This window comes from Acomys minous, assembly GCF_964271855.1.
Source record: "Acomys minous genome assembly, chromosome: 17".
NCBI lineage: Eukaryota > Metazoa > Chordata > Mammalia > Rodentia > Muridae > Acomys > Acomys minous.
The window spans coordinates 58,315,304-58,328,832 of NC_140500.1; the positions used below are offsets into that span (position 1 = coordinate 58,315,304).

The window sequence follows — 13,529 nt, forward strand, 5'->3', positions numbered from 1 at the left end:
GCAGGGCGACATGGTGTGCATGGTTAGCAGAACAAAACCTTCCGAGAATAGAAAAAGTGGCAGGAGAGGGACTGGACCGCCCTTATGCTCCTGAAGGGAACCCCACCTCAATGAACTGAAGACCACCCATGGGCCCCTAGCCCTTAGTCCCTGCCACCTCTTAACACAGTCAGGCTAGAGACTAAATTTGAAGACATGTAAGCGGAAGTCCATGTATAGCAAGGGGCTCTCCTCTGTGACTGGGCCCCGGACCTGCCCCAGTGGGGGAGGGGCAAGAGTGCCTGTTGTCATCTATCACAGATGACACCTTGGTCGGCTGCTGAGGTTGGGCTTAGTGCCCACCTGGTGTCTCTAGCAGATGATCCAGGTGTTCATCCTGGTGGCATTGCCAGGTCCCCATGGGCGGAACGCCATAGACCCTGCCAAGTGGTGGTTTCTGCTAAGTGTGGTGAATATGGTGAATAGTCAGCCGGGCTGGCCCCCCAGGCTTCTCCTAGGAACATATTCAAACTCAGGAGGGGAGGGTTTTCACACCTCTCTCCTGCTCAGGGGTCCTCCCCTCAAACCTGCCATAGGGAGTGGGTGACAACCACATCATGCGGGTGGGGGGCATTTGGGGGTTGGGGGTGTGTACAGCAAGGGGGGCATAGCTCTTAAAGGGTCCTGAAGTCAGGACTAGGAATATCAGCTCAGAGTGAGAGGCACCACAGGGTAGCTGCCTGCCAAGTCACCCACGGCCATGACTGCCCTCCTCATGCCTCCTGGATGTCAGTGGGATGGCTTCAGTTCCCGTGCAAAGAACAGGACTGTCCGTCCCTCCCTGGTCATGTGCATGTGTTTGTATATGCACACGTGTGTACATCTGTGTCTCCTTCCTGGATGGCACATACTGGGGCTTTCCTGCTGTTGAGTACATCTAAAGGCCATTGCACACACTTGTGTGTTTCTCCAGGAATCAGGGTGATAGTTGTTTCTGTCCACCCCTGCCCATCACCATGTGCAGGGCTAGACACATTGTAGATGAGTGCTCCACTCTAACACATTGTAGATGGGTGCTCCACTCTAACACATTGTAGATGGGTGCTCCACTCTAACACATTGTAGATGGGTGGGTGCTCCACTCTAACACATTGTAGATGGGTGCTCCACTCTAACACACTGTAGATGGGTGCTCCACTCTAACACATTGTAGATGGGTGGGTGCTCCACTCTTAACACATTGTAGATGGGTGGGTGCTCCACTCTAACACATTGTAGATGGGTGGGTGCTCCACTCTAACACATTGTAGATGGGTGGGTGCTCCACTCTAACACATTGTAGATGGGTGGGTGCTCCACTCTAACACATTGTAGATGGGTGGGTGCTTCACTCTAACACATTGTAGATGGGTGGGTGCTCCACTCTAACACATTGTAGATGGGTGGGTGCTTCACTCTAACACATTGTAGATGGGTGGGTGCTCCACTCTAACACATTGTAGATGGGTGGGTGCTTCACTCTAACACATTGTAGATGGGTGGGTGCTCCACTCTAACACATTGTAGATGGGTGGGTGCTTCACTCTAACACATTGTAGATGGGTGGGTGCTCCACTCTAACACATTGTAGATGGGTGGGTGCTCCACTCTAACACATTGTAGATGGGTGGGTGCTCCACTCTAACACACTGTAGATGGGTGCTCCACTCTAACACATTGTAAATGGGTGGGTGCTCCACTCTTAACACATTGTAGATGGGTGGGTGCTCCACTCTAACACATTGTAGATGGGTGGGTGCTCCACTCTAACACATTGTAGATGGGTGGGTGCTCCACTCTAACACATTGTAGATGGGTGGGTGCTCCACTCTAACACATTGTAGATGGGTGGGTGCTCCACTCTAACACATTGTAGATGGGTGGGTGCTCCACTCTAACACATTGTAGATGGGTGGGTGCTCCACTCTAACACATTGTAGATGGGTGGGTGCTCCACTCTAACACATTGTAGATGGGTGGGTGCTCCACTCTAACACATTGTAGATGGGTGGGTGCTCCACTCTAACACATTGTAGATGGGTGGGTGCTCCACTCTAACACATTGTAGATGGGTGGGTGCTCCACTCTAACACATTGTAGATGGGTGGGTGCTCCACTCTAACACATTGTAGATGGGTGCTCCACTCTAACACATTGTAGATGGGTGGGTGCTCCACTCTAACACATTGTAGATGGGTGGGTGCTCCACTCTAACACATTGTAGATGGGTGGGTGCTCCACTCTAACACATTGTAGATGGGTGGGTGCTCCACTCTAACCCATTGTAGATGGGTGCTCCACTCTAACCCATTGTAGATGGATGGGTGCTCTACTCTAACCCATTGTAGATGGATGGGTGCTCCACTCTAAGGATTCACTTATGATTTGAGTAGCCGATGGTTCCTTGCTGGGTCCACCAATGTCCTTCAGAGCCAGGTGTGGAGAAAGCAGCGGTGACTAACAGAAGGCCCCAAAGACTGCCCACTCATCTCCTTGCCTAGAGACATCCTGGGCTGCTGAGGCAGCATGGGGCCCAGCTTGGCAGCTCAAGGCCAGCCTGCCCAGGCTGTGCACCTCACTCGGCCCCTCCTTCTCTCCACAGGACGGCTCTCCTGCAGGCGCGCCCACGGCTGCTCCTACCTGTGCAGAGCCTCGTGTGCCTGGCAGCCTTCGGCCTGGCCCTGCCACTGGCCATCAGCCTTTTCCCGCAGATGTCAGAGGTCAGTGGGGGTCCAGGGCAGGGCCTGGAGGAGTCATAACCCAGTACTGACTGCCAGCGCTGAGCCAGGCTCTGTGTTGGGAGCCCTAAATGAAGCCAAGTGTGATGGCTCCTGTCTGTAATTCCAGCAGTTTGGGCTGTGGCAGGGGTCGGGTGGAGGGAATGAGGCAGGAGGACTACTGTGAGTTTGAAGCCATCTTGAGTTACGAAGTCAGCCTGAGCTAAGAATGAGACTCTTTCTTTAAATAATGATGATGATGATAGTAAAGAAAAGAAAAACAATGAATGGGACCGGCCTAGGCTTAGACCTCTCAAAGACGACCGTCAAGCAGCAGCCCAAGGGTGCTATGTAATAGTAAGTGAGGTTCAAGCAAGGCTGGGGTGGGAGAAAAGAAGCAACGGAGCCTGAAGGGAGCTATGCTTCCCGGGGCGCCGGAAGCTAGATTGGAGTTGACCTGGTGAGCAGGGTCGCTCTTCGAGGACACACAGGCTAGGGATCGGCTGTTATTAAGATTCTGAGGTATGCGGGGGGGGGGGGGGAGGGGGGGGGAGGACTGGGGGTTGGGGGTGCGCATGCCTTTAATCCCAGCGGCAGGTGGATTGCTGTGAGTTCGAGGCCAGCCTGGTCTACAAAGTGAGTCCAGGACAGCCAAGGCTACACAGAGAAACCCTGTCTCGGAAAAACAAAAACCAACCAAACAAAAAGGTTCTGAGGTATGGCAGTACTTGGCATTTGATACCTGAACTAAGTCTGCCTTGTGAAGAGAGTTAAGTTAAGCCAGGTAACGCGGGCCAGACCCGGGTGGTGCTGGGAGCTCCAAGGCTGAGGCAGAGGGGAGATGGCATCTAGAGGGCTGCACAGAGGATTCTTGATTGTGAACGGATGGTCTCCATGGCTGCTTCATGAAGCTAAGTTGGAGCTCTGAGGAGGGAACCATCAGGAAGCTGTGGCGGGCGGCCAGTGAGAGACGGTGGTGGCTTGGACCAGGCTGTTGGCAGTGGGCATGGAGAAGTGGGGCCATTGTGAGAGCGGGACAGCCACTTCCTCGGGGATTTTCGTGGAGGCTGAGGCGCTGCGTGTGGTGGGAGGGGAAGGGAGCCTGCAGGGTGTGTTCCTGGCTTTCTCGTTTTGAAACCAGAAGGCAGATGCAGTCATGTTGTCGCAAGATGGAGACAGGGAGAGGGTTGAGTCAGTTAGGCTTGCAGGTGGGAGGAACCCACGGACCCGTGTAGATGGAGGCGCCCAGTGGGGAGCTGTTTCCGGGTCTGTAACCTAGGACAGTGTGCTAGGCTGCGGGGGGTGGGGGGTGGGGGGCAGGATAGAGACCACCAGGCAAGGGCGGGGACAGGCTCACTGAGATGGGGGGAATGGCCAAACTCCTGGAAGTTAGAGAATGTCCCTGTCCTTAGGCTATGGAAGCAAATCTTGTTCCCAGTGGTAGATGAACGAGGCTTTGCAGGGCGGGAGCCGCGGCAGACCTCGACAGCTCTTCCCTGTCTTTTTGCAAATGAGAGGGTGAAAAACTTGAGTGTACGCAAAAGGGAAACACCAAGAGAGAACGGAGGACTTCGGAGAAAGAGCCGAGCCCGTGAGGAGACGAAAGGACTAGAACACAGACCAAGGGACCAGCCTTGGCACGGGGAGCCCTGTGCTCCCAGTAGCTAGCTGGTGGAGAGGGTGAGAAAGTGGCAGAGGCAGTTGTGGCCAGGGGCACAGTTGATGCCAGAGCAGAGGCAAGGACCAGGAGTGTAAAGAGCCAGCCTGCTTGTGTAGAGCAGCTAAGCTCGTGGCTAGAGAGGGCCACTTCTCAGTGAATGGTTTGAGCATCGGCCCTGCTTCGAGGAAGAGGGAAGGCGAGCCATGGTTCCTGGGGGCAAGTGGCAGCAGGGGGCGTTAGTGAAGACTGGAGGCTTGGTGTAGGTGCTGGGGTCACTGTCCCCTACTAAGCCTCAAAGTTTGGGACACTCGAGGCTGGGTAACTGGTGTGTTATATGAGCCTGCAGCTCCCTGTGCTCCGCAGCTTTCTTCTCCTGGGAAAACTGAGCCTAGGAACTCCCAATAGGCACCTGTAAGCCCCGTAGCCAGGGTAGAGGTTATTCTGCGGTCTCTAGGGGCACCACCATGCTGGCAGCTCTGCCTGTGGAAGGGACCCGGGACAGAGAATCCCCAGACGACCCAATCAGAAGCTGCCCCCACTGGAAAGGGTCATCCCGTGTCATCATTCTCCTAGCTCTGCTGGAAAACAAAGGCAAGAATAGCTATGGGTGGGCCCAGCCCAGCCCTCAGTCACGGAAGGCAGTGCTGATATGAGGGAACATTCTGGAGGCCACACCCCAGTACAGATAGGCAGCCAGTCAGCTGCTCCAAGAGGCTCTAGTCAAGGCCCAGACTCCTCTGCCCTGCCTCCTTGCCTGCTCACGTAAGTGTGGGTGTTGGTGCTTTTGGGTGTATAGCCAAGTTCGTTTTACCACAACCGAAACCTCTTCTAGCTGGGAAGAACTGCATGAGGACTTTGTCCTTCAGAAGGGAAGGCAAGAACAGGCTCTGCAGAACTCCCTGCTCAGCTGTGTCTTCCCCAGCAGGGTTCAGGCCAAGCTGGATATTATTCTAGGGTATTTTGAGGCGTGCCTGCAACCCATGGCACCGAAGCCATCAGCCAATTGGTTGGGAGGCTCTCACTCCTTCATTCACCCTTGCAATTAATTCTAACGAGGCGCTCCTGCTGCAGTACAGGGATCACGTCTCATGTCCCAGAAGCCAGGGGAATTTGCCATATGAGTCTGGACTTGCTTGAGCTGACCCAACCTTGCCAAAAATCACCAAGGCTGTCAACAGAAGTAATCGCTGAAAGCACTGATTAATTAACCAGGAGACTTGGAGACCAAGTTCCCAGGAACTGGTACCTAGGATGGCTAGGTTGCTGAGACTGGTGTGCTGTCCGAATCCCTCATCCCAGAGCTTGAGGAAGAACTTCATTTCCCTTGCGTGCCCGGGAGAGAGCTTTGCTCTTCTCAGATGAGGGTTTCTGCTATTGAGACGGCACCACGGGTCAATGTACAACTAGTAATTAAAGCTACCTTGACTGAGGTCGAATGCTAGGTCTCCGCTTGCTTTGTCTTTCAACTCCTTCAAGTATAGTTAAATAGTCAGGGGTGGTCGTTGGCTCTGCTGGAGACAGAGAACCTTTGGTGCATCACGGGGACTGAAACCAAGAGGCAGATGTGGGGGAAAGAAAGGTCAAGGCTAACCAGAGGTGGGGAGGAAACCCAGGGAGTAGACTGAGGAGAGCTGAGGATGAGGACAAGGAAAGTGGGAGCAGGGCGGAGCTCTGTGGAGTGAGCAGCACACGGGCGCCTGGAAGACCTGCTTCAGTGTGAGGTGAAATGGTTTTGTTTTCTGGTCAGAGAAATGAACTTAGAAATGAGTACAGCAAAAGTTTTACAATCCCAGAAGGGCGGCGTCTCCAGCATTTCCTGTTTACACATGAGGCCACTGAGGCAGCTTAAGGTTAAGTATACTGTTAAAGGTCCATGTTGGCTGTGAGAGAGGGAGCTTGCCCAGACAGGATTCTGTCACACACCCTACCCTGTCCACATCTTACTATGAGAAGAGACACCAAGTATGTGCCCCAGACTGCCCATTGCTTGTTTATCAAGTGTCCTCTAGACCTCCCCAGGGGGCCTTCGTGGGGTGTCTGTCTCCTTGTTTTCTAGTGCAGAGCTGGACAGGGTAGAAGCATCTAGAATGCCAGCAGATGGACTTTGGGATAAGCACTGAACTTGGGTATGAGAACTAGTCTGGCCTCCTGCTGGGCCTCACACTCACACTGGCTGGACAATGGGAGCATGGGATCTGCTCTTTGACCTGAGGGTGAGGGTGTGGTGGGGCATTGGCCAGAGAGTGGCATCCAGTCATCAACACCTAGAGTAAGGTCCCTGTCCCGAGGTCTCCCTTGAATGCTACGCTACTTTCTCTTGTGGCTTCTGAGTTCCTGGAGCCTGTATTCTGGTGTTGAAAACAAATTCATAACTAAATGTCCCTGGGTGTGGTGGCTCACACCCATAATCCTAGAAGGAGGGGGGATCCCCACAAATTCATGGCCAGCCTCATCTACATAGCAAGTTGTAGGGCCAGCGAGGGTCACAGAGAGGGATTCTGGGTCAAAACAAAAAGTAAAACTGAGATAGCACACACCTGAGGCAAGAGGAGCAGGGATTCAGGGCTATCCTTGGCTATATAATGAGTTTGAACTTAGCTTGGGCTACATCAGACTTTGTCTTTAAAAAAAAAAGAAAAAGGTGAAATAAAATCCTGTGATGGTGACAGTTATGAGGGAAAGCCAGGGGCTGTGCTGTGGTTTGCCCAAAGGCTCCTGGAGGTGGGGTGGGTTGTGGAGGGTTCCCTAGTTGAAGAAGTCCTGATTTAGGGTGGCCCTTCTGTGAACACTAAGCCTCTGAACAAGGCAAACACAGTTACCTCTGTCATATCTACACCTACATGGGTGCCTCGGATTCTTTTGTGGGGGACATTCAGTGTCCACTCTTTGGGTCTATGGGCTTGGCTGTCTGAATCAGGCAGTGACAAATGCCCTTCCAATTCTGACAGCCAGTGTTCTCTACTTGGGGGGAGTGTGTCCAACCCTGAGGTTTAATGAGCCTCAGGTCTCCCAGGGAGCAAGAAGCAGTGCGCTGGCCAAGCCTTGCTCACCCTTGGCTCTGTCTTTCTTAATTCCTTGAGTCCTCTGGGATGCTCCCATATCCAGGCCGCCCCTCCCCCGCTGCTCCCTGGGGAGCTCGGGGGGCTAGGGAACAGGGCTGCGGTACAAGAGGGAGCCATTGTTCCACAATCTGGTTTTGTCCTCATCTTGTTGGCAGGCGGCAGGAGAGGAGCGAAAGGTTAATGAGGCGCTGTGAACGGGGAACTGCAGCGGGCGGGCGCCGGCTTGGTGACAGGGAGCTAATTAGGAGCAGTTTAACAGGAGGAAAAAGTGAAATCTCCTCTTCACCAACTGTCAATAATTAGCCGATTTGGTGAGGTTGAAATGTGTCCACAGAAGAAGGCGGGGCTTGTCTGGGGACCCTGCGGGGGAGGGGCATGTGAGGGGACTGAGGCTTAGCCCTGCCTCAAGGGGTGCGGTGGGGGGGGGGCTCCCTTTTACCCTCTGGTTGGCTTTTCCCAGCTTGAGCCCTGTGTGGCCCCACTTTGAGACCTCAGCAAGCATTGAAAGTAAGTTTCTTCCAGGCTCTGCCCTGTAGGAACTTGGAAGTGAAAATAAGAGGCAGGTGCTTGAATCCGGAGAAGGATCGCAGCTCTGATACCCAGAGCCCCGTGCTGATCCTTAGGCGCCTGCCTTTCCCTCGGTGTGAGTGAGCCCTCTGAGTGGTAGCTGAATGGTGCCAAGAGGAGGGTGGGCAGGGCCCTTAGCCTGCTGTGGAGCTTGCCTTTCATCTTGTTCACACACGCACGCGTGCACACACACACACACACACACACACACACACACACACACACACACACACACACCGTTCCCCCACCCCTCCCATCCCCCCATCCCTCCCATCCTCCCATCTCTCCCACCCCCACCCCCACCCCCTCCCATCCCCCCCATCCCCCCTAGCCCCCACCACCACCCTCCACCCTCCTAGCTACTCCAAGGCAGAGCTAGAGAGGAGGGTCAGACCCTGAGTGGTTAAACTGTGGCTGGAAGGCTCCTGCAGAGGCCTCCTGTGGGCCAAGGAGTCAGGTTCAGCAGCCTGAAGGTTGTTTCCGGTTGGGCCTGTTTGTGCTGTCTGTTGTCTCAGTCTTTTGTTGGCCCCTGACCTTTGGCCTTTCCTGACACCTCAGCAGATGGACACCTCCTCCCCAGACTCTAGCTTCTGCTGAACACCTTAACTAGAAAAGGCGTGGATCAGCAGGCCAATCCAGCCCCCACCCCGCAACCCAGCCGCTGCCCAGCTCAGTTCTAGAGGGCCTCTAGAGCCTGAGGCATGATGGGAGGGTGGCTGAAGCACACCATCTCTCAATGTGGGACTCTAATTCCTGGGGCCACATTCTGTCCCTACTCAGTTCCCATGCCTCACCTCTTCTTGTCCCTCTGCTGTTTTCAGAGTTAAGAAACAAGATGTAACCCCCCCATACCCCAAAGAGGTAAGAATGTGCCCTTATCCTGGGTGCTAGAATCACTCTTTCTAGCCATCTCAGCCCTGCAGAACGTGGTAGCATTGATGGACCAGCTTGGCCAGGCAGCTGTGTCACATCAGAGGCCAGCGCCCTCCCCAGTTTGTCTCCCTTTTCTCTGAGAACAAATTGGAGGGCAGAGTTAAGACTTCTAGAATGCCCTGTCCCTGAGACATTTTTCCTGATAGTCAGGATCTATCCTGCCTCAGACATAAACACGTAGGCCTTGGTCTCATCTCCCACCTTAGGACAGGGTATCTCCCTCCCTCCACGTAAGGATGAGAACCAATTATTTCATTTCTTATTTTTTTTTTTTTCTGAGACAGGGATTCTCTGTGTAGCCTTGGCTGTTCTGGATTCCCTTTGTAGACCAGGCTGGCCTTGAACTCACAGAGATCCTACAGCCTCTGCCTCCCAAATGCTGGGATTACAGGTGTGCACCGCCACACCCAGCTAAGAGCCCAACTGTTTATCACCACCAGGTATAGACTCATTTGGCCTCACCGTGACTCTGTTGGCTCCTGTTCTTCCTGCTAAAGACAGTGTCTAGTGAGCACTGTGTCCCTCCTGAGTCCACGGTTCTTTCATTGTCCCTAGAGGAAGGCCCTTGTCCTCGCCAGTCTCACATCCATCTTTGCCTAGAGATGTTTGTTTGGGGTTTTTCTCGTTTGCTGGTTTACTCAATTCCCCACTGAAAGCCGAAGCAGGCTATTTTTGCTGTCAGAAATCTGCTGCCTCCCCGCCCGCTGCTTTCTTGGAATTTGCCCACAGGACCCCCCAGGAGGGACAAACGGGGATGGCAAAGCCACTTGGATCCCAGGAACGCCAACGCCACCTGTCATTATTGCTTGTTCCCCGCATCCCCATCCTAACCCATGCGTGCGCACAGGCCCACGCACGTGCATACACACTGATGTGCACACATTCTCAATGCCCACGCACATGCATACACGCCAGTGTGCACACACTCTCAATGCCCACACACGTACATACACGCCAGTGTGCACACACTCTCAATGCCCACACATGTGCATTCACACCGGTGTGCATACACTCTCAATGATAGGCTTCAGAAAAGCCACCTCCCAACCTGGCCCTCCCAGGTGTCCCTGCCAGAACCTTCTAGAATACCTCTGAGTTCAAGATGGGAGTGGAGGCTTAGCTGGGCAAAGCTTCCATTGAGTGAAAAACACCAAGTGCTTGGAGCATGCCTGGGTTATAGCAAGAGGCCAGCCCTGTGGGCTAGCCTTAGCTAGGGCTGGGCAGGATGGCCTCAGCTTTTCTCCATAAAATCATGTGAGTTTCTATGCCTTCCTAAGACTCCCCCACCCACCTCTAGGTGTTATCTTTGTCCTAGAAAAATTCCCATATCGTATAGATGGAGAAACAGAGGCCTCAAGGCTGAGATGACCAAAGAGGGATAAAAACCCTGAGGTCAGTCCACCACAGGGCACCCAGGAGCCGTTGAAGGTTCTGAAATGAGGACAGGGTGTGGGGGACTTGCTGGGTCTACAAAGTCCAGGGGAGGAGCCGCACGTGTGGGGGAGGGGCTTTAGTTCAGTTTGATTGGGTTGGAACATTGAGCCAAGTAGTGTGGGTGTGGGAGCTGTACCCTATCCCCTCCCTGGCCCAGTCCTCAGCCAGGGGCAATGAAAGTAAGAAGAAAAGCGCTGGAGAGGCTTAAGGCACAACCGTTGGTGTGGCATGAGATCAGGAGACCCACCAGGAGGAGGCAGATACAGCTTGGACTCTTAGCTCAAGGGCAGAGAACACAAGGAACCCAGAGAAAGCACCAAAGGGCCTTGAGCAGGCCAGGCGTGCTCTTCATCCAGTGGGAGCTTTGCCCAGCCAACCCTCTACGCCAGATTCAGTGAGGTATTTTAGAAGATTCTGGAAGGTGGCTCCGTTAAGGAAATGGTTTGGTTTTCTTTAAGACAATCTTGCTATGTAGCCCAGGCTGGCCTAGAACTCTCAATCCTCCTGCCTCTGTCTCCCAAGTGTTGGGATGATAGGCATGTGCCACTCCATGTCTAGGTGGAGTGGGACCTTCATTAGGAAGGTGTTGAGAGGCTGTCATCGGTACCAGAGGCCTACCCTAGGCACTTAGGGGGTCTAAGCTCAGGCCTCAGCTGCTCCTGTAGCCCAGTTTAGCCTGGCCCTTCCAAGACTTTCAGATCAATTTCAAAGATGGACCTTGATGCGCAACATCTATATGAGCAGGATCTAAGGCCGGCTCAGTCCTGGCTACAAAAGTGGGATGTGGCTGCCAGGTGGACCAGCCAGGCTTTGGGAACCTATGTCAAGTGCTATGCCACCTGCCTGTCTCAGAGGCCCAGACCCCTGGGCAGGCACGGAAGTGGCTTTAGGCTGTGTCACCGGGGTCAGGCTTGAGTGCCCCACCCCTCTGCCCTTCTCTTTGAAAAGGAGTTTAGAAAAGCCTGCCACAGCAGCACGAGGCAGGAGGAGGGAGTGCTTTGTAGAAGGGAAAAGCCCCTGAGAAGGGGGCAGGCTGGGGGATCCAGTTTCCTGTTTATGTCTCGGCACCAGGTTCAAATATGTAAACTATCCACTGGGCCTGGCTGCAGGTGTGTGTGTGTGTGCTCCCAGGCTGGGAGGCAGAGGGGCCCCCAATGCATTCCTGACTCCTGGCCCCCACCCCAACACAGTGTGTCTAGCTACAAAGGCAAATAGCTCAGGGTTAACCCTTCCCAGGCCATGAAGGAAAGCTGTAGGAAGTGAGAGAGTCCTGGGCCTTGGGGGTAGTTAGGGGAAATGCTGCACATGGTGCTCTGTGTTTTGGGAGGGGTCTCTTGAGAGGGACTTCAGGGTTTGAGCTTGGTCTTCAGGACCGAAATGGGGCTGAGTCAGGCAGACCCAGCATAGTGGCAATGCTTATTTCATGGCATCACCAGTTCTGGGGCAAGAGGTACCTCCCAGCATCCTCTGTGCTTTCTGAGGCTCTGGCACCTGCTTCCAGAGATCCTTTCTGTGAGAGCCTCCCTTCACCTCTAGCAGCCTGGCATGAAGAAGCTCTCACCAGATGAGACCCATACAGTAGCTTCCTGCTTGCCCCAGCCAACAACCCCGAAGCTGGGAGAATCTTCCTATGGCCTCTGGTCTGCACCGTCTTATCTCCCTAGAGCCTGGGGGCCGGGGTTGGGGGGTTTGGGGGTGAGAAGTCCCAATTCCAGCCTTTTCAGCCCAAGCCCCCAGGGCCTCTGATGCTGGTGCCCCTTCTTGGCTGTACCTAGGCCTTTCCAAGCCTTCATCTCTTTATTTCGCCACAGCCCCATCACCAGCTACTGTGGCATCTAAAGCCGAATGGTTGCTTCCTCAGTCACCCCTCGGTCCCACTCAGCAGCAGAGAAATCCTCAACAGGAAGAACAGCGCGTGTCCTTTGCTTTGGGGCTGGGGGACGGGTTGGAGCGGGCGAGGGCAACCGGAAAAGCTGCAGTGTCTAGCCGTACTTCGAGCCACAGATTGAGAGGACACTGCCAGGCACCCCAGCCTTCTTCTGGAGGGCCTTGACTTGGACCTATCCTCATCTCGGAAAGGTGACCTGCAGTGGGTGTACTTGGTTGTGGATAAGAGGGGGAGATGGTGGCCTGATGACACAGGCAGTTCTTGTCCTGGTCTCTCCAGTGGATCCCAATAGTGAAGGCCTTCCGTGATCTCCTCACACACCCGAAGATGGTAATTGGCCCCACCCCTAGGAATAGCCAGAGAATTAGAGTGGAAGTAAGAGGCTGCACCCAAGGTCAGCACTGACTTGATGCTGGGAAGTCTGGGTTTCAGGAGGTTTCCCACAGTCTAGTGGCCTGGACCAAAGCCCTCCTAGGAACCACTGTGAGACATCGTTTACTTGGTACCCAGGGCCTTGAGGCATTTGGTACCCTATGTAGCGGTTCAGCTGCTTGTGCTGGCCGCCTGAAGCTGCCTTCATGGGCTCATTCCCTTCCCCACCCCTCGAATGTGCCTGTTCCCCCTCCATCTGCTCTTCTGGGCAAGCTCCCCCACTCTGGAGGCGCTGGCTGTGCACACACATCCGGCTCCCTCTTGCCCAGAGCCCAGAACCCTGGGCCCATCTGCCTCTCGGGCCGTTCCACCCAGGAGACCCACAAGCACCCCAGCCTCAGCATGGCCAACCCACTCTCCTCCAGATCCCCTGCCTCTGAGAATGGTATAACCACCACCCCGGCTCCTGAGCTAGAATTAGGAGTCATCCAGCGCCCAGTCATCCTCGACACCTCCCTCTCACCCCCACATGCGATTGGTCATCAACTCTGTGGATGTCATCTTCAGAAAGGCTCCTCGGGCTCACTTTTTCCCAGCTGCCCACATGGGCAACATCAGAAAGCAGGACCTAAGAACTTTCTGGTTCCCATAGCTGCTCCTCAGGGAGGCTTCCCTGCCCACTCACTCACTCTACTTTCCCCCATCCTCCACCCCGCCATGGCCAGAAGGACCTTTCTGAGACCTGGGTGTGCCCACCCCTGCTCAGAATCTTTCCATGGCTCCCTAATTCCCTGAGGTAATGGCTGACACCTCCAGGTAGTCCGAGATGTCTTGTCTGTCTTATCCTCACCCACCGGGAGCACCGTTGCCCTTCTTCC

The 13,529-nt window shown here is 54.4% G+C and overlaps 1 protein-coding gene across 4 annotated transcripts in view; it reads left to right on the top strand.

The window, feature by feature from the left end:
• Positions 1 to 13,529, top strand: part of SFXN5 (sideroflexin 5) — a 122,550-nt gene that overhangs the window by 102,663 nt on the left and 6,358 nt on the right. For 3 of the 4 annotated variants that reach the window (XM_084766177.1, XM_084766179.1, XM_084766178.1), the window contains one exon: positions 2,621 to 2,738. The exons of the other annotated variant lie outside the window; for it this stretch is intronic. In XM_084766177.1, the coding sequence (XP_084622303.1) occupies positions 2,621 to 2,738 (118 nt within the window). The remainder of the gene's footprint in view (positions 1 to 2,620; positions 2,739 to 13,529) is intronic. 4 annotated transcript variants of the gene reach the window in all.